A 19,868-nucleotide genomic window follows, 5' to 3' on the forward strand; every position below is an offset into this window, starting at 1 on the left:
ATTGAAGAAGTAACATACGCTGTGGATAAAGGAGCTGTAGACGTACTGCACTTGGATTCCCAGAAGGCATTTGATAAGGTGCCACATCAAAGCTAATTGCACAAAATAAAAGCTCATGCTGTAGGGGTAACCTATTACATATGAACATACATATTAGCATGGAAACAAGGTTGGCTGGCTGGTAGAAAACAGAGTATGCATAAATGGGTCTTTCTCTGATTGGCAGGATATGAAGAGTGGAGTCCTGCAGGGGCCTCAACTTTTTACAATTAATATCAATTACTTAGATGAAGGGAGTGAAGGTATAGTAACTAAATTTGCAGACAACACAAAGATAGGTGGAAAAGTATGTTGTGAAGAGGATGTTGTGCAACATAAGGAGGTTGCAGACAGATATAGATCGGTTGAGTGAGTGGGTAAAAACCTGGCAGGTGGAGTATAATGTAGGAATATATGAAGTTGTTCACTTTGGCAGGAAAAATAAAAAAAGCAGAGTATTACATAAATGGATAACAACTGCAGAATTCCAAGGTACAGAGGGATCTAGGTGTTCTAGTGCATGAGTCACAAAAGTTAGGATGCAGATACAGCAAGTACTTAAGAAGGCTAATGAAATGCTATCGTTTATTACAAGAGGAATTGAACACAAGAGTAAGGATGTTATGCTTCAGTTACGTAGGGCACTGGAGAGACTGCATCTCATACCGTGTGCCGTTTGGTCTCCTTATTTAAGGTAGGATGTAAATGTGTTGGAGGTGGTTCAGAGGACGTTTACGAGATTGACACCTGATGTTATGGCACAGCCAATGATAAATGCTGAGTTGTTCAAATCCCAGAGGGAAACTAGAGACAACTGCCACAACTATTTTTTCAATTTCTATGTTTCCAGATGTGGGCAATTCAGTAGTATAAGACCACCAAGCCTTATAAGTTTTTATAAAACTAGATTAAACATTTATTAATAAGAGAAATGGTTTTAAGCACATACATATGTCTTCAAATAACTACTATAATTACTTCTAAATCCCCTAATTAATCTAACTTCCAGTTACACCTCTGTTAAGCCAACAGTAAGATACATAGATTTTAAAAGACCCAGGCAAGGAAACATGATACCCTGAACAATCCATTCAAAATGAGTTTCCTTAGCTTCAGTTCACTGTAGACAGCAGGTTTTTCATGCTTGTTAGATCCTAAAATGCTTGCTTTTACACACTATCTTCTCTCCTTTATACATATTTTCCCTTTTGAATGTAAATTCCCATTGTTTCACTATGTCTTTGGACTTTATCTCCATGATCATAAACAGTTATCATAGTATTAATTTTACCAGTAATCTTTGGGAAAAATAAGCACACTGTTTCTGAACTTCACCTAGCTAGATGACACATTTCACCCCTCCTTTGAAACCAATCTACTCTGGTGTATTTAAAAATGCAAATGTCCTTTTACACCTTACATTCTAAACTTCCCCCATGTTTACCTGCTTAACATTTCAAACCTAGCTCACCTTTTAGTATATCAAAGCCTTCAGACCAACTGCCTTTAATCCAATTAAGTCTCACACAAACACACACAGACACATATAGACACAGATACCATTATTTTTACAATAAATTTCAATAAAATTATTATATCTTCCTGATACCTGGAATGAGCAGGTTGTCTTATGAGGAAAGGTTGGACCAACTGGACATGTTTCCACTGGAGTTTAGAAGAGTCAGGGGTAATTTGATTGAAGTATACCAAGATCCTGAACGACCTTGATAAGGTGGACGTGGAAAGGATGTTTCCTCTTGTAGAAAAGTCCAGGACTAGGGAGCACTGTTTTAAAATTAGGGGTTGCCCTTTTAGGACAGATGAGGAGAAATTTTTTCTCCGAGGGTCGTGCAACCGTGGAACTCTTTGCCTTAGGAGGTGGTTGTGGTGGAGTCATTGATTATTCTTAAGGCAAGGGAATCAAGGGTTATCGGGGGTAGATGAGAATGTGGAATTCAAAACACAGACATATCAGCCACAATCTTCTTGAATGGGTTGAGGGGCCGAATGGCTCCTAATTCGTATGTTCGTACTTTCATAATGTTTGTAGATAAGTGAGGGGATATGGTGAATGGGTCAAAGTGTGAGGCTCCTGGTTCATCTGTAAGGAATGGCATTTGAAGATGCATTCACTTCAGTGACATTGGGCAGAGTTTTTTTTAAAATTTAGCTAAGTTCAATTATGAACAATTTTTATTTCCAGGTACACAGGAACAGATGAGAAAACTGAATTGACCACAAACAAAGCATTCACTGGAATTTGGTTGTTTCAGTCAAATTATGTAAATTACAAATGGTTCTAGAATCCCTGTCAATGCTGTTGACTGGGGGTCACCGGTAACGGTTATTGGCTTAGTACAAAGAGGATAAGAGTCAATTCTCACTTAACTCTAAATTCGCTTTATTCACGTCGTTAGATCATATACATATAGCTTATACATCTGGTTAGATATAGGCATGCAGTTTGCACCAGGTTATACAGTTTTATACCCAAACTAGGATCTAAATGCACACCCACTAGGTTTCTCTGACACTCCCTAAGTGGTCACAGAATATAAAAGCTAATACCTGAAAAGGAGAGCTGACTCTGGCCAGGCGTTCCATTCTCTCTCTCTCTTGACATCGTCTCTACGTTGCTGACGTAGGTTCTTCCACTTCCGCGATGGTTGTTCTCCGGAGTCTTCACTGGCTCCACGCCCGAGATTCTCCATTCTTATTTTGAATCTTATCTCTTCAAGCTGTGCTGTCTCTCTCCCGTTGGTTTCGGCTTGCTTGCCTAGTCTGTGGCATCTCCCTATTGGCTCTGTCCCAAGGACTTAGGTAGCATTACCTCATTACTCCTTTTCTAAATAAGGACTTGCGTCTTATCACATTCCCTTTGTTCTTCATGAAACTCAGCTACTTCAAACCGTTCCAGCCAGCTCAGGCCAGTGACTGAACTCAGGTTACTTCAGGTCAAAAGTTGCTTTTGCCTGTGTCAGCAGTTCGGCTGCAGCCCCTGGCCAACAATACAGAGTGAGCAAACAGGTACTCTCCCATGCCATTCTCAGGGGCTCCCAGTCTCTTCAGATTGGTGGTGTGATCTCCAAGCCTCTTGATAATCTTCACTTGCTCATCCAAGCTGTGAGACTCCAGGAAGTCACAAAGATGAGGGTCAGTGTTCTCAGAGGAGAGTTTGTGCAGATTCAGTAGACTCTGGTTCACATTCTTCTCCATCTGCAGAGCTCTCTGCGTTGCCTCCAGGCCATTGCTCCACCCATCCTGCCCTGGTTTCTTGATGTCCTCCAAGATGATTTGGCCTCCACGTTTATTCAGTTTCTCAGCGTGTTCCCGTTCCTCATGTGAATGCCCCTTGAACTCAGCAAAGTGACGCAGAGCAACTTCATCCTGGTCAAAGTAAGAGGACATGGAGAGGTAAACATAGGAGGAATAGTGCTTGAGGTTGATTTGCTTGTTAACGGCATCCTCACAGTCCTTGTGATAGTTATGATGCACCTGGGAGGCCATCTTAACTTTTGTAGTTGATAGAAGTCAAGTTCAAACACCAAATTTTTTGCTTGGCATTCGGATGCGCGCCTGACCCGCTCAAGCATGAAATAACGTGTGATGACGTCAGGCGAGCGTCCCGAAATCATTGTACATTTCGGTTGGCGGGCATGCACTAAGCTCAGAAACACGCCGCTGATAATTAAAAGGGCAATTAAGCCCCTTAATGGCGCAATTTGCGGAGGTTTTTCATTGCCCGTCCAACATTATGGTTGGTGGATGGGCGAATTTGCATTTTTTAGGAAATCTCATCCACGGGCGGGTGAGGTTTCCATTATTAAATTTAAAAAAAATGTATGGACAGAATTTTCAACATGTATATGGTCAGGTGATTGATTCTGATGCGTGGGCATTTTTCCCTGGATTTTAAATTCTTTATTAATTGTCTTTAAATCCTCCAGCTCCCATGAGGCAGCTCTCTGCCTTAAGGGAGCTCTCATTCTGCGCTCCTCCACGCCCGCTCTGACTTCAGTGCTTGCACCCCCCGCCCCCACCCTGGGAGTGCTGAGTCTTTCATGGTTGGGGGTCGATCGCGGCCGGCGGTCTGTTCCCCAACCACTCCTGGGCCCGCCAATTGTGGGCGCCCGCCAAACTGAAAATCCTGCCCATTGAATTCAATGACCTTGACCGTATGTATGAGGTCATTGATGTTCTTTCTGCACTGCAAACTCAGGACGAGGCTGCATACATTGTCAGTGATGGTCATCTGCTCACACTGCCATCTCAGTGTCTATCTGGAGGGCCTCCTGCCCATCTTCAGCTGCCTGAGAACCTTGGACCATGCTCCCTACACTGTGGAACCATTCTCATTCTTTTTCCTGCTGAGAAACTTATCCACAAACAGTTTGAAAACCTTCGCCAGCCAGAATGCACCTCCCCTACAAGAGGTGCAGGCTAGCTTTAGGTGATGTTAGCCTTGTGCAACCTTGGGTCCCTCTTAAGGCATGAAGACACTCAACAGCACATCTAATCCTGGGCTGCATGCTACTGTCATTATAATGAGCAGGCAGCAGAAAGTTTGTTTGCTGCAAGCGTCGCAACGAACAGGTGCGGGTTAATCGTGCATCACAATCCTGCGCCCATTATTGGGTCTTTATCCAATTTTTCCCATAAATGTTAAACACTGTTCAATTAATTCAGAAAGAAGTTTTCCTTGAATTTACAATCTGTATTAAAAATTTTATTAGTTAATAATTAATCAGGACAAAGAACGTAAAGTTAATTTATTTTAGACTGTGTTGGGATAGATTTTAAATCGGCGCAAATTCGATCATTCAATATCATTAATCATAAATGAACGTCTATTGATCTATCTGACCTATTCTATTAACACACGTAACAGAATTTGTAATCTCAAACAGCAGCAGGGAACATGAGCAATATTAGTCAGTCAGCTGTGTATGCCTGCATCAAGCAGCGAGGGATATTGTTCTAGCCAGGGCCACCTTCTATCCTGTACAGATATCAAGCTGGACAACAGGGCTCTGAGATTTTCCAGGATTGCAAGCATCCTCCAAGGTATCTTAGGATAACCTTGTTGTGCTCCAACACAACACCTTCAGATATCCATGAACAGAAAGGACCTTTGGAATTTAAGGCCCATAGCATCCCCATCAGTCTCTATGCAATATTGCTCTTTCTTTGTGTGTTTTAAGTATGTGAGCTTCAGCAAAGTGTGTGGACTTCATTATTTCTGAAACTTACTGACCTGTACTGTGTTTCACGGCTTCACTTTCTTTGAAACACATTTTCTTAAGGTTGATTTACAACATTTTGCAAAGTTTTTCGATGAATGTTAATGAATCACTTATTATAGTAGGGGAGAAACAAAAGTTGACCTGTTCTCAAAAATAGCTGACTGTGCAGGTAGCAAAAGTGTTGGTACAGTGTTGGATATGCATTAAGGGACTGGCATGTGGTACTCAGGCATTCTCTAACATTTCTGGCCTAAACTAAATGGCAACGTGGAATTAGCAGAGGCCAATATTCATTGTCAGCTATCAAGTGAGGTACATGATGCAATGTGCAAAGTGCAAAGAGAAAACAATCAGAAGGAGTTAGGATCTGTTGCCCCCATTGTTACAGTTATAAAAAAAGACATTGAGTGAGTTGAACTTCTGCAGGAGGTCTCTCTGATCATCTACTAGAACTAAGGAAATGGTGTAAGTACCATTCGCGCAGCCCCCAAAGTTTTTGTGGATCTCCCGCCAAAGTTACATGGGTTATCAGGAGATGCCACTCACAGTTGATTGTCCATGGTGAAGGTAGCCACATTCTTGGGGAGTGTGGGTCAGAAAATCAGAGCTATGTTATTGTAGGCTTGTCTCAAATCCAAGCTTTTGGTGAATACAGCTCCCCACCTCTCCTTTGCTGGGAGCTCAGGAATTCAAAATGGCTCTTATTAACCTTTTCATGTGATTTATTTTAATCATCTTTCTGTTGTTTTTTTCAACCCCACAGTACATCATGACAAATTTTCGTTCTTGAAGAAAAGCCTGCTGGTGAATGCTACCAAGTGGCAGTATTACGGCACACCCAACGTTAATGGAGACCTGACTCTGATTTGGAACAGTTCATTGCTTCCAGCAACTTCTGTAAATGTTGAACTCTGGGGCTACAGAGAACAAGGTAAACTGTAGTTCGGTGTGAATTCAAGCAGCTTTGAGGGAGTGTACAACACAAAACCACGTTCAGCAGTTTTGCATGGCATTCGACAATTGTACTGCTTTCATTCCCATTTTGTCCACTGACCATGGAAGAATTACATAGAATTTACATCATGGAAACAAACCATTCAGCACAATTTGTGGGTAGATGCTAGTGTAGTGGTAATGTCATGAACTAAGACATCTTTGTCAATCCCTCCTTTGTCCCCACCTATCTAGGCCTTCTATCCAGCTCCACCTGCCCCATTTCCCTTACACAGTATAAATTTCATCACATTTCCACTTCTCTTCAGCTCTGAAGAAGAGTCATAGGACTTGGAATATTAACTCTGTTTCTCTCTCCGCAGATGCTGTTAGATCTGCTGAGTTTTTACAGCATTTTCTGTTTTGATTCTTTGGGGTTTGCCTGTTACCCTAAGAATGCTACTATAGACTATTATTCATAAAAAAAACCATTCTTGTTTATTTACAGACCTATGTACGTCTAAGTACTCTACACAAAATTGTACTTCTGCTTCCCACCAGATCGCAGATTCTTAGTCATGTGACATTGCATCATAGTTACATCAGCGGTTACATCAGTATCAGGTGTTCCTGATGTTAACCCTTTACTCTACATCTATCCCAAGCCTTTATCCCAACTATATACATCCTCCTACATTGCCCCCGCCAAAGTCTCAGACTTCACAGGTTTAACCTCTGTGGTGCCTTGACTGATCTCCCTGATCAGGTCCTGATTTCGTTTTGAGGGTGTGGATAATCTGCACTTTCTTGGCATTTGATAGGACTGTCTTTCTCCTGGGTGGCTATAGAGTTTCTCCTTGTTTCTGGTTCCCTGTCTCCATCCAGATCTAAATAGTATGTCCAAGGTTCTGTTGGTTTCCTTCCCAGTGAGATCAAAGCTTTTTGGTTTATTCTGATATTTCCCTGGCCCATCTCGATTCTATAAGATCTCAGCTGTGGAGCTCTTTCTATCACAATGCCTTCTTTCTGTTGATCTCGTATCCACACTCTCTCCCCGGGCTGTATCATATCCAAGTCTTGTGCTCTGTGCCTGAAGTTACATGTTTGACTGTCTTTTTGTTGTTCCACATGTTTGCTAACTTTTTCTCATGACCATCTGAGGTAATGTGAGGTTGTAGTGTTTGTTGTTGAGCTGGGAGTTGTGTTTGCAGCTGTCTTCCCATCAATAGTTCTGATGGTGAGAACTCATTTTTTAACAGTGAGGTTCTGTAGTTAAGATTTGCTAAGTTAAAATCTTCATTCCTTTTCATCAATTCCTTGATTGTTCGAACTCCCCTTTCTGCTTCTCTGTTTGACTGAGGATATTTAGGTGAGCATTGCTGAAAAAAGAGATATGTCGAAGCTTTTTACCTTGCAATCATCAGAACACTGCAAGAATACCAATATAAGGGGAACACAACAATTTACACTGTACAAAAAGAGAGTGCTGATTGGTTGGCAAGTGGACTCTGATTGGTAGAAGCATTGCCATGGAGAATACACCAATTGATGGTGACTGACTGTTGACTGCCAAGCATTTTTTGATATTTAAACCAGGCAGCTTGACCTTGATTGGTCAAGGCATTGCCCTGAGGAATGAGTCAGCGAGTGGCTGTCACTTATCTTGTTTAGCTGAAACAGGGGCAATGTGTGTACATGTTCTTTCTATCTGCCAAGAACAGGGCTCTGTGTATTAATATATGTAGCTTCCAGTACACAGGTGCACCACACTGTGAGCCTAATTGAAAATCTTAATTCTCCATGGCAACGCTTCTACCAATTAGAGTCCAACTGCAAACCAATCAGCGCTCTCTTGTCATACTGTATAAATTGTTGTTTTCCCCTTATATTGGTATTCTTGTGAAGTGTCCTGATGAGTGCAAGACAAAAAGCTTTGACACGTCTCTTTTTTCAGCAACACTCAAGTTCTGTACTACCAAATGACTATATCTAGGGAAACTAGTCACATGCATGAAACCATATTCCTGCACACAGTTATGCAGCAGCTTGTTAGCAAACTGAGGACTATTTTCTGACACCACAATGTCTGGGATGCCATGTGTTGTGAAGATTCTTTTCAGTGATGTAATAGCTGCCTCTGCCATGGTGCTGTGCAGTCAACTCACTTCAAACCATCTGCAGTAGTAATTAATGACAACAATGAAAACTTTGCCTTTGAACTCAAATCAATCCATTCCCAGCCACTGCCATGGCCTCGAAGGAAAAGTGGAGGGTGTCAGTGGTTCACTCTGCTGTTGGCTATTCACTGCACATGTAAGGCAATTCATGATTAACTCTTCAATGGAGTGACTGATGCCTGGCCACCATATTGACTGCTGATCTCTTGCTCTGCATTTTGCTGTTCCCAAGTGACCATGATGGATTTTCTAGGGGATGTCGAGTTGAAGTAATATAGGGATGACTAGTCTGTCGATAAAAACTAAGAAATCACCAATGATTGTGAGCTGTTTTCTCTGTTCAAAGTAATGCTGAAGTAGTGGGTTGTTAGGAGTATACTCTGACCATGTGTCTGGCAATACTCTTTTATTTAACTACATTCGTCATCTTGCTGTTGTGCTTGTATAATCTTTTGTAATCTCTTTTCCGTGGCTGATAGATGTTTAGTAATAAGTATACTTCCACTTACTCAATAAAATTTAAAATTTCCTGTTTGATTCCTTCTACTGGTATTCTTAGTGCATCTGCTGTCATCTGGGACTTTCCCTTGAATGTACTCAGCAACTGAATCATATCTCATGAACCTCAATCTAAAATGTTGATTTCTAGGTGGCATTTTTGCAATTTCCTTTTAGCTAAGAAGAGTAACTAAAGGTTTCTAGTCACTTTCAATTTTCAACCTTAATCCCATGACATAATCAGATAACTTCTTGCAGGTCCATGTAGCTGCTAATGTTTCTTTCTCAATGGTTGCATGTCTCTTCTGTCCATGAGAGTTCTTGATATGTGATAAACTGGTCTTTGCCCTTTCTCCTTTGCGTACTTATCTAGCTTCTCTTTAAATGAATGTTTTTCATCTCAACTTCTCCATGTGGTACTGAGTCCCACATTCTAACCGCTTTCAGGGCAATGGAGTTTCTTTTGAATTCCTTGTTGGATTTAGTCATCATTATCTTATTTTTTTATAGTCATTCAAGGGATGTGGGCATCACTGAATAGGCCAGCATTTATTGCCCATCCCTAATTGCCCTTGAGAAGGTAGTGGTGTGCTGCCTTCTTGAGCTGCTGCAGTCCATGTGGTGTAGGTACACCCACAGTTCCAGTATTTTGACCCAGCGACAGTGAAGGAATAGTGATATATTTCCAAGTCAGGATGGTGAGTGGCGTGGAGGGGAACTTGCAGGTAGTAATGTTCCCATGTGTCTGTGGCCCTTGTCCTTCTAGGTGGTAGTGGTCATGGGTTTGGAAGATGTTGTCTAAGGAGCCTTGGTGAGTTTCTGCAGTGCATCTTGTAGATGGTACATGCTGCTGCTACTGTGCGTCAGTGGTTGAGGGAGTGAATGGTTGTGGATGGGGTGCCAATCAAGCAGGGTGCTTTGTCTTGGATGGTGTCAAGCTTCTTGATTGCTTTTGGAGCTGCACTCATCCCGGTGAGAGGAGAGTGTTCCATCACACTCCTGACTTGTGCCTTGTAGATTGTGGACAGGCTATGGGGAGTCAGGAGGTGAGTTACTCATCACAGGATTCCTAGCCTCTGACCTGCTTTTGTAGCCACAGTATTTAAAATGCTAGTTCAGTTCAGTTTTTGGTCAATGGTAACCCCCAGGATGTTGACCATGGGGGATTCAGCGATGGTAATGCCATTGAACATCCAAGGTGATGGTTAGATTCTCTCTTGTTGGAGATGGTCATTGCCTGGCACTTGTGTGGTTAGAATGTTACTGGCCACTTGTCAGCCCAAGCCTGGATGTTGTCCAGGCCTTGCTGCATTTGGACATGGACTGCTTCAGTATCTGAGGAGCCGCAAATGGTGCTGAACATTGTGCAATCATCAGTGAACATTCCCACTTCTGACCTTATGATGGAAGGAAGGTCATTGATGAAGTATCTGAAGATGGTTGAGCCAAGGACACTACCCTGAGGACCTCCCGCAGTGATGTCCTGGAGCTGAGATGACTGACCTCCAACAACCACAATCATCTTCCTTTGTGCAGTGTACAACTTTAACCAGCGGAGTGTTAGGAAAGGAAATAGAGATAGTTTAAGTAAGTCATATTTGTATTTGTGGGTGTTAGGAATGAGTTTTAGCTTTAATGTTTAAGTTTGATTTGTATTTCTGTATCTGTTAAGAAAAGGTCAAGTTGAGTTTTAGTTTCACTTTAAAAGGTGCCTGCATTACTAATGAGAGTTTACGACTGTAAGAGAAGTTAAGTAAACACAAGAGTAGGAAAATGGGCTATTGCCTAGCAACAGGAGTCCAGAGAGGCAGGTACTCCCCACAGACACACAGAAGAAACTAAAAACAGCAGTTTTTGAGTTCAGTTTTGAAGACAGCTGCCAGGCAGAAGCAGCCTAGAAGGCTCAGGTAGCCAGTCCCAAGCTAAAGTTTTTGAAAGTAGCTGCCAGAGAGAGGCTGGAGCAAAGGGGACAGATAAACAGTCCCAAGCTAAAAAAGAAAGTCCCCACGAATCCACGGGAGTGGAACAGGAGAGTCCCAAACAGACCTTCTAGTCAAAGGAAGGACAGGAACCTGGAAAAGATCCTGTTAAGTGAAGTTAAGAGTGAGGGGCAGAGAAAGGCTCCAAGCTACAGAAAGCAGGGTCAAAGTGATATAAAGGCTTGTGCAAAGTCAGAAGGCCCAAAGAGGCAATTGAAGGCCTTTAACTCTTTGCTATGGGCATGTGAAGCAGTGGTGTACTGTTGACAGCTGACTCGATGAGAGAGTATGTGGAAGACAGCTTGAATGGATGTGGTGACCCGGGGAGAGGAACATCAGAAGGAGAGTTTGAAACCCTAGGTGAACCCTTGGGAAGGTGTCTGAGGGAAAGCATCAGACCTGCCTCAATGGACCCCTGTTGTTAGCCCATTTTTTTCTACTCTTGTGTTTACTTAACTTCTCTTACAGTTGTAAACTCTCATTAGTAATGCAGGCACCTTTTAAAGTGAAACTAAAACTCAGCTTGACCTTTTCTTAACACAGATACAGAAATACAAATCAAACTTAAACATTAAAGCTAAAACTCATTCCTAACACCCACAAATACAAATATAACTTACTTAAGCTATTTCTATTTCCTAACACTCCACTGGTTAAAGTCATACCCTGCACAAAGGGAGATAGTTGTGGTTGTTGGAGGTCAGACATCTCAGCTCCAGGACATCACTGCAGGAGTTCTTCAGGGTAGTGTCCTTGGCTCAACTATCTTTACCTGCATCATCAATGACCTTCCATCATAAGGTCAGAAGTGGGGATGTTCGCTGATGATTGCACAATGTTCAGCACCATTCGCGACTCAGATACTTAAGCAGTACTTAAGAGAGAAACTTGAGAGAAAGCGTCGGCTAAGAGAGAAAATTCCAAGGCTAGTTCTTGGAAAGTGGGGATTGGAAACTCTTGTGAAAGATGGAATTCAGTGAGACTGGTTGGCTCACAGTTGTAACAAGCGTTGAGGAGAGATCCATAGCGTCTGCCTGGCGTGGCATCTGTCATTTGGTATCAGAGGTGTGTCTGACCACAGGTTACCAATTGGTTTATATGGACTGTATTTACTGTGAACATTAGAGTATGAGATAGCTTTTATAACTTGTGTTACAAACGTACTACAATATATTACAACTCTATATATGTTACAAATCTGTATATATCTGTAAAGGTATAGTTGTGGGTGAAGCAGTATTGTAACATAATTCATATTTTCTTGTTTAAAAAATGCTTTTTTCTCTTAAAAGCCCATCAGCTGACTCCTATGACTCTGTTCAGAGGCCCCCCTCCAGGTATCTAAACAAGCAAATATAAGTTAGGATCTATTAAGCCAGGATCCACTCTGGGATTAGGCTTGTCCAGTTGTAATATCAGCTGGTTTCATAACAGGAGAGTTTTCCCCCTGATTCTCATTGACTCCAGTTTTGCTAGGGCTCCTTGATGCCACACACAGTCAAATGTGGCCTTGATGTCAAAGGCAGTCACTCTTGCCTCACCTCTGGAGTTCAGCTCTTTTGTTCATGTTTGAACCAAGGCTGTAATAAGGTCAGGAGCTGAGTGGCCCAGGCAGAACCCAAAGTGAGCATCAGTGAGCAGGTTATTGCTAAGCAAGTGCTGCTTGATAGCACTATTGATGACCCCTTCCATCTTTTTACTGATGATCAAGAGTAGACTGATGGGGCGGTAATCGGCTGGGTTGGATTTGTCCTGCTTTTTGTGTACAGGACATAACTGGGCAATTTTCCACATTGCTGGGTAGATGCCATTGTCGATGCTGCACTGGGACAGCTTGCCTAGGGGTGTGGCAGGTTCTGGAGAACAAGTCTTCAGTACTATTGCCAGAATATTGTCAGAGCCCATAGCCTTTGCAGTATCCAGTGCCTTCAGCCATTTCTTGATATCACGTGGAGTGAGTTGAATTGGCTGAAGACTGAAGGAGGCCGAGATGGATTATGCTCTCAGCATTTCCTAGCTTTGGATTCCCTCGCTGACCGGGTATACTGTACCATTGGGTACCAAAAATGGGCACCGAACTGTTGGTCAAAGGACCCTGTATGACAATAGAATGGAAATGTAATGAATTCCAAGTGAAAATGTTGAGGGAAACAACATTTTGGATCACTGTTATTCTAGTAATAATCTGTGTCCATGTCTCCACATGGGATATTTGGGGAACTCTGTCTGGTTCTCTGCTGTCAAGTAGATGATGGAAATCCATGCAAGTTCTAATTCCAAGTTAAGAACTCTTAGCTTCCTGTGATGTTGTTGGAGTGATGGACGCATCTGGGTTTCCATTCTTGTTTATTTTGTTGTTGGTTCACAATGACTTGGATTAAACATTGATTTTCCAGTTACCCAAGTTTTAAGGGTTTCAAAGTCAATCTTCCCAGAAGTTTGAGGTTAGGTAACTATGCCTGGAAAGAAAATGAGACAATGCAATGAGGCATGCATAGAAGGAACCCAACCAAAATATTTCTGGCAGTGACTCCACAAGTGAATGACTGAATATCTTGTCCCTTTAATGACCTCAATGATGAATAGCCTCATGTCATGACTGTCACAGAATGGGAAAAGCGAGCATTCATATATACATATGTAGCACTTGCTATCACTTAGAAATTTCTGGACAAATATGTAAAAAACTGGACTAAAAACTGAATGCTGGAAATGCTTAGGAGGTCTGGCAGTGTTGTGGAGAAAGAAGCAAAGTTAACCTTTCAGGTCGATGACCATTGACCATAGAACAGCGACCTGAAACGTTAACTCTGTTGCTCTCTACAGATGCTGCTGACCTGAGTATTTACAGCATTTTCTGTTTTTTAATTTCAGATTTCCAGCATCCGCGATTATTTGCTTTGATTCAAAAACTGGGCAGTTCAGTCTAAAGCCAGTGATGAAATCTTAAATACTTGGAATATTGGAACTGGGACAAAACCTCTTGAATCTGGTCCATCATTCAGTTAGAACATGGTGTTCTGTGCTAAGGTTCATTTACCCACCTTTAATCCATATCCTTTGATATCCTTGACAAACAAATATTGATCTTCATCTTGGCAATTTGAATTGACCCAGTATCCACGGTGTTTCAGGGAAGAGGTTTCCAGGTTTCCACTACGGGCTTAAGCTAATCTTGTTGTGACTGTTTACTGACTTCTCTTATCTTCTCTGCAAATCGCTCCATAGCCTTGCTGTATATGCCAGCCCCTCCAGCCCTAAACATCCCAAATAAGTGTTTCCTTGACTCTGATCCTTAGGGTATCTCTTTTTCTCTTTGCTTCCTGGTCCAAATCTCTGGATTTCTCAACTCAAACCTCTCCACTTCTATCCATTTAAAAAATATCTTCAGAGTCTGATCTTCTTGACCAAAACCGTGGTCACCTCTCCTCATCTCTACCTTTCTGGTTCAGGGTCTGTTTTCCTTGCACCCACCTGTGCAGTATGCTGGAATGGTTTTACATTCAAAGTAATATATAAATACAGGTTCACTTTGGAATCTTGGTGATATTCCAGCATGATATATCTTGGCCTTTATAGCTGGGTTTCCCCATTTAAGAAAAGTACTAATCTGAGCCATCCCATACTTTGAATTACCTAATCCTGTGAATTTGTGAAAACAGCAACAGCAGCAAAAAATAACACCAGGGTTCCATGAGGATATCTTCATGAGGCTCCCCTGCTGGTGTGAAACAACACTAGGGGTGACAGCGGGTTGGAAAATTGAGGCTATTGTGTTTATAGCCGTACCTCCACCCTGCATTCATGTGAAGGCAAACTTCGCAACAGCCTTGGAGCCTAGTGAACTTGCCCCTAGTGTGTAATGGTTATATCCTGCTCCCTGACAACCCTGATGGCTCTGAAGACTGATTCATGGGTTAGGTTACAAATTATTAATGATGGTAACATTTATTAGCAATCTTAGGGCACAGCAGTTGTTGACATACTGTTCAATTGTAGATTGGAATGAATGAAAGTTTGTTGAAGCCACAGCACAAAGAGCTCTGGTACCTTACAGCCAAACACCAGCATTCTTAATCTACAGAAATTTCAGCTAAATGCCTTCTTCAGTTGGTTCTTGTATGTCTGAATCCTTGATGGGCACCTGGGTCAAGCAATTGGAGGTGCTTCCCTCTTGTGTTGTCGTTCCTTATGCTAAAATGTTCTAATATCCAGCACTACTTTGGTTGACATTTGCAATAGCTGATCCCAGGTCAGATTCCTGCAAAGTTTAGACTTCTAGTGGGTGATTTTACTCACTTGCTTTCAAACCGTTAGGAACCAGCCAATCACATTTCAACATTCTCAATTGAGTTGGGGGGGGAAATGGAAACCTGCTCCAAGCCAGTGGGGTCCATTTTAAGTGATGCCATCAGGACCTGACTGCAATTTTAACTATTGGCTTGAGTGGGAAACAGCAATGAATTTCCCACCAGAGCCACCCAGCGAAAGAAGAGGATGGAGGCCAGAAGAATATTTTAACACTCATTTTTGACTTTCCTTATGGGTGGGGGGCCATCGCCCTTGAACACAAGACCTTCCCAAGGGATGTCTGGACTGCCCATCCTGCCACTTATCTGCTGTTGGCAGGGGATCTCCAGACTGCATAATTTTTACCACTTCTAACCCAAGTTGACCAGCAACGTTTAAGTGAGACCTTGCCTTTAAAATTAACCAGAATTCTTTCCGCCACAGGCAGTAGGAAGAATAACTCGCTGGTGCAATTTGCAGCCAGAAATCCATCAGCAGTTCAAATGGAGACCCTTGCCTCAGGCCCTTTTGAACTGCAGTTTTCAGGAGGATTGCTACTACACGTGTAACTAGTGTATTTGTGGTTTTAGTTTCAGTTACAGAACAATGCAAGCTTTACATAAAGCATTTTATATGGGAAATGCACATTAATTAAATAAAGGTAATGGAAAATAACTCACAATTTGACAACTTGTTCCATCAGGTGCACCTTACTCAGAATCCTGGAAAGGAGAATGGAGTTACCTGTACTCACTTGGGAGAGCTGTACCAAACAGTGGGAATTTCACATTCACCCCCAAACCTGCTGAACAACCCTATTCTGAATGGGAAATTGGAATGCTGCGTCTCACTGATCAGAATAACTCAGCTGGGGAACCGTGAGTACACTAACCAGCAGTTGGGCATCTGCGCTGGTTGTAGGATAAGATTAGGGATACGTTTTCAACTTGGGGCCCCGGGTGTTTAATCAATGTTGCTGTTCGGCCTCTTTCTCATTTCTAGTGTCATAGGTTAAACATAACATTGGACTCTAATCCATTGTGTAGCTCAGTCACTCTTTCCAGCCTTATCAATCCTGAGTTGCTTCCTAATTTTGCCCATGTTGGGAATCAAACATGGGAGCTGTTAATATATGCAAATGTAGCAGTGCACACCAACATCTGCAAGTTGCGATGTTGTGGGGGGTGGGCAGGGTCTAAGAGGCGAGAGATGTTACCAGCAATAGTTTACCCATTCACCCTCGTGTGTGAAAACTTTTTCACATGAGTGGTTCGGGTCTGGAATGCACTGCCTTGAAGTTTGGGGGAGACAGGTTCAATCGAGGCATTCAAGAGGGCATTGGTGATTATTTGAATAGAAACAATATGCAGGGGTAAAGGGAAAAGGCAGGGCAATGGCACTAGGCCATGATGCTCATTTGTAGGGCCGGTGCAGACACGATGGGCCACATGGCCTCTGTCTGTGCCATTAAAATTCTGTGACCACATGTGTGGGACCGGCAATGCTGGGTGACCTGGTGCAATGTCCGAATCTTCGTATCTCCCTCTATTTCTTTCTGTTGTGCTCAGAGCTGGAAAACAGACAATTATGGGATTTGTTCTTATAGTTTCATTGGGCTTTGTAAAAGCATTTTTCAGAATTGCATTGCACAAACCCACACTTAGTGATTTGACAGATAAATGTTATCTCTCGTTTATCTGTGTTGGATCTAAGCCTGTTGGGCCTTTTGAGCAAACAAAGTCATTAAGATTAAAATCAACTCTGACTCAGTTGCAGTCATTAAAACCAGTTTCTCCCTCCTTCCACAGCATGTATCCTGATTAGATTAAGGATTTGAGGTATTGCCGTGGGCTCTAAGTCTGAGGGTTATGGGTTCAAGATCCATTCCAGGGACTTGAGCACACAGCCTCTGCAGCTTCAGTGCTGAACTGATAGTGTTACAATGTTGAGTGAGACATTAAAGCTCTCAGGAGGATGGGGCTATTCTCAAAGAGGAACAGGGGTGTTCACCCGCCGGTGTCTTGGCTAACTTTTAACAGCCGGCCAACATCATTCAAAAACGGAGAATCTGGTCATGTATCGTGTTATTGCTTGCGGGAGCTTGCTGATGGAGATCGGCTGCCACATTTCCTACATTACAGCAGTGAATGCACCTCAAAAGTACTTCATTGGCCGTGCAGTCCTATGGGACATCCTGAGGTGGTTGAAAGATGCTATAAAAATGCAGGTTCTTTTTATTTTATCTATCCTTCAACTCCATTTGCCCTTACCAGACAGAAATACATCCATCTCAGCCTTGAAAATTTCCATTGGCCTGGCTGCCACCACCTTTTGAAAGTCCTTTTGATGCACAAACAATGCAATGAACAGAGTGCACCTTTGAAAGTACATCACTGGGGCGCAGAGTAAGTCATCCCTATCAGGCCCACTGGTGTCCATGGCTTTGCATTGGAGTGAAGGATAAGTTGTGTCTGTGATGTGAGAAGGTAATAATAGACAGGTGCAGGCCTACAGAACATAGGAGTTGTTGGTGGTAACAAAGATGCACTCCTTTCAGGACTGACCTAACCAGTCTTCAGCCTAGAGTTAGTATTTTTTTTTTCATTTTCGATGAGGTGTGAGACTTCACAAAATTCCCCACATTTCTGCTCTGATCGACACTCACTCAAGAGAAGCCATAAGACTAGGTGTAGGCAATGTATGTGTGCCTGTGTTGCAATAATGAGACTTGAGCTGAACACATTGGTGAGACAGAGACATCTGTATTATCCCGCCCCATCGCGGCGGGATCTGCCGCAGGGGATGCGGGGGCCCAGCCAAAAATCCACTTACTTTCGGCAGGACCGGACGATCCTGGTGGTGAATGGAGCTGGAAGATCCCGCGTTTTACTCTGCATCTAGCCAACTTTTGTTGATCCAATGATCACCGTTGACTACCCATACCTCAATGAACAAGAACTCAGAGGCAACATACATGTACGTACCTTTTCCCTTGGCATTGCCAGTCAGTCTCCTATGGATTTGAGTAATTTATAAAGTAGAGAACTCACCTCATCTTGTGTCTTTTTTGACTCAGGGGCGTGAGAGCGTTATGGAGTCCAAGCCATGCTCTAGCCTGGCACTTGGAGGAAGCGTTCAGGAAAGACTCAGCTGCTTGGGCGTACAAAAAATGTTTGGACTGGAAAAAAACTGAAGAGACGCTACCGAACTTCTTGCTGGAGATTGCACCTTGCCCTTGTACCTTGGCACAATCCAGGGCAGATACAGGCAGATTTCACGTAAGAACAATATTTCATTGAGGAATGGATTAAACTGAACTACTGCTTTTTCATTTAGAATGGATTTTGAATGATGTTGGCCGGCTGTTAAAAGTTAGCCAAGACACCGGCGGGTGAACACCCCTGTTCCTCTTTGAGAATAGCCCCATCCTCCTGAGAGCTTTAATGTCTCACTCAACATTGTAACACTATCAGTTCAGCACTGAAGCTGCAGAGGCTGTGTGCTCAAGTCCCTGGAATGGATCTTGAACCCATAACCCTCAGACTTAGAGCCCACGGCAATACCTCAAATCCTTAATCTAATCAGGATACATGCTGTGGAAGGAGGGAGAAACTGGTTTTAATGACTGCAACTGAGTCAGAGTTGATTTTAATCTTAATGACTTTGTTTGCTCAAAAGGCCCAACAGGCTTAGATCCAACACAGATAAACGAGAGATAACATTTATCTGTCAAATCACTAAGTGTGGGTTTGTGCAATGCAATTCTGAAAAATGCTTTTACAAAAGCCCAATGAAACTATAAGAACAAATCCCATAATTGTCTGTTTTCCAGCTCTGAGCACAACAGAAAGAAATAGAGGGAGATACGAAGATTCGGACATTGCACCAGATCACCCAGCATTGCCGGTCCCACACACGCGATCACAGAATTTTTACGACACAGAAAGAGGCCATGTGGCCCATTGTGTCTGCACCGGCCCTCCAAATGAGCATCATGGCCTAGTGCCATTGCCCTGCCTTTTCCCTTTACCCCTGCATATTGTTTCTATTCAAATAATCATATAGAATATAGCTTTATAAATGTTCATCCCCTCTGCCCCCAATTTCCTTGCTTCCTCTACCCATAACACATAGTGTTTTGTTGCTACTATGCAGTGTCACAGGTGTCAATGATCTCTGGTACTTTGTTCACATGACCAATCTACGTGTGTAAGCCCTGACGTTGTTACAATTGGAAAGCCTATAGGCTTCACCGTCAGAAGCCCATTCATTTTCAGTGGAAGCCCATTGGCAGTCTGATTGGGAAAACTAGGCTATGCCATGGAAGTTATCACAGCTAGGGGTAACTCTGCTCTTGCCTGATGCCCATGTACCTGAACTTTTTGGCAGGGTTGCCAGGCAGTGATTGGGAATGGTAACCCTATTTTTCCCTACAAGGGCACTGATATTAACTGTCAGGCTGGAGAATCAACTACACCTGCAAAGTCCGTGGATTGACCCTTGGGGTTTCCAGAGTCAATGCCTCAGTATCACCATTAATGGCTCATGTACCTGCTAAGCTATCAGGGAACTCAACAATCACCTCGTTTAAGTGTATAATTCTCAAACCCCACCAGAAATGGATTATTCTGTCACTTATCTCATTGCTGTTTATGAGACCGTGTTCTACATAAAGTAGTTGCCTCATTTCCCACATTACATCAGTCACT

At 42.7% G+C, this 19,868-nt stretch overlaps 2 protein-coding genes and 1 pseudogene across 4 annotated transcripts in view; 2 read left to right on the top strand and 1 right to left on the bottom strand.

Moving 5' to 3' along the window:
• LOC144687635 (synergin gamma-like) overlaps positions 1–19,868 on the top strand; it is a 450,053-nt gene that overhangs the window by 408,850 nt on the left and 21,335 nt on the right. The window lies entirely within an intron of this gene.
• susd2 (sushi domain containing 2) overlaps positions 1–19,868 on the top strand; it is a 125,824-nt gene that overhangs the window by 32,146 nt on the left and 73,810 nt on the right. For all 3 annotated transcript variants that reach the window (XM_078554004.1, XM_078554005.1, XM_078554006.1), the window contains exons 4-6: positions 6,046–6,213; positions 15,863–16,037; positions 18,236–18,437. In XM_078554004.1, coding sequence (XP_078410130.1) covers positions 6,046–6,213; positions 15,863–16,037; positions 18,236–18,437 — 545 coding nt within the window. The remainder of the gene's footprint in view (positions 1–6,045; positions 6,214–15,862; positions 16,038–18,235; positions 18,438–19,868) is intronic.
• LOC144687203 (ferritin heavy chain A pseudogene) lies at positions 2,995–3,546 on the bottom strand (annotated as a pseudogene).

This window comes from Cetorhinus maximus, chromosome 12 (assembly GCF_964194155.1).
Source record: "Cetorhinus maximus chromosome 12, sCetMax3.hap1.1, whole genome shotgun sequence".
Classification (NCBI taxonomy): Eukaryota; Metazoa; Chordata; class Chondrichthyes; order Lamniformes; family Cetorhinidae; genus Cetorhinus; species Cetorhinus maximus.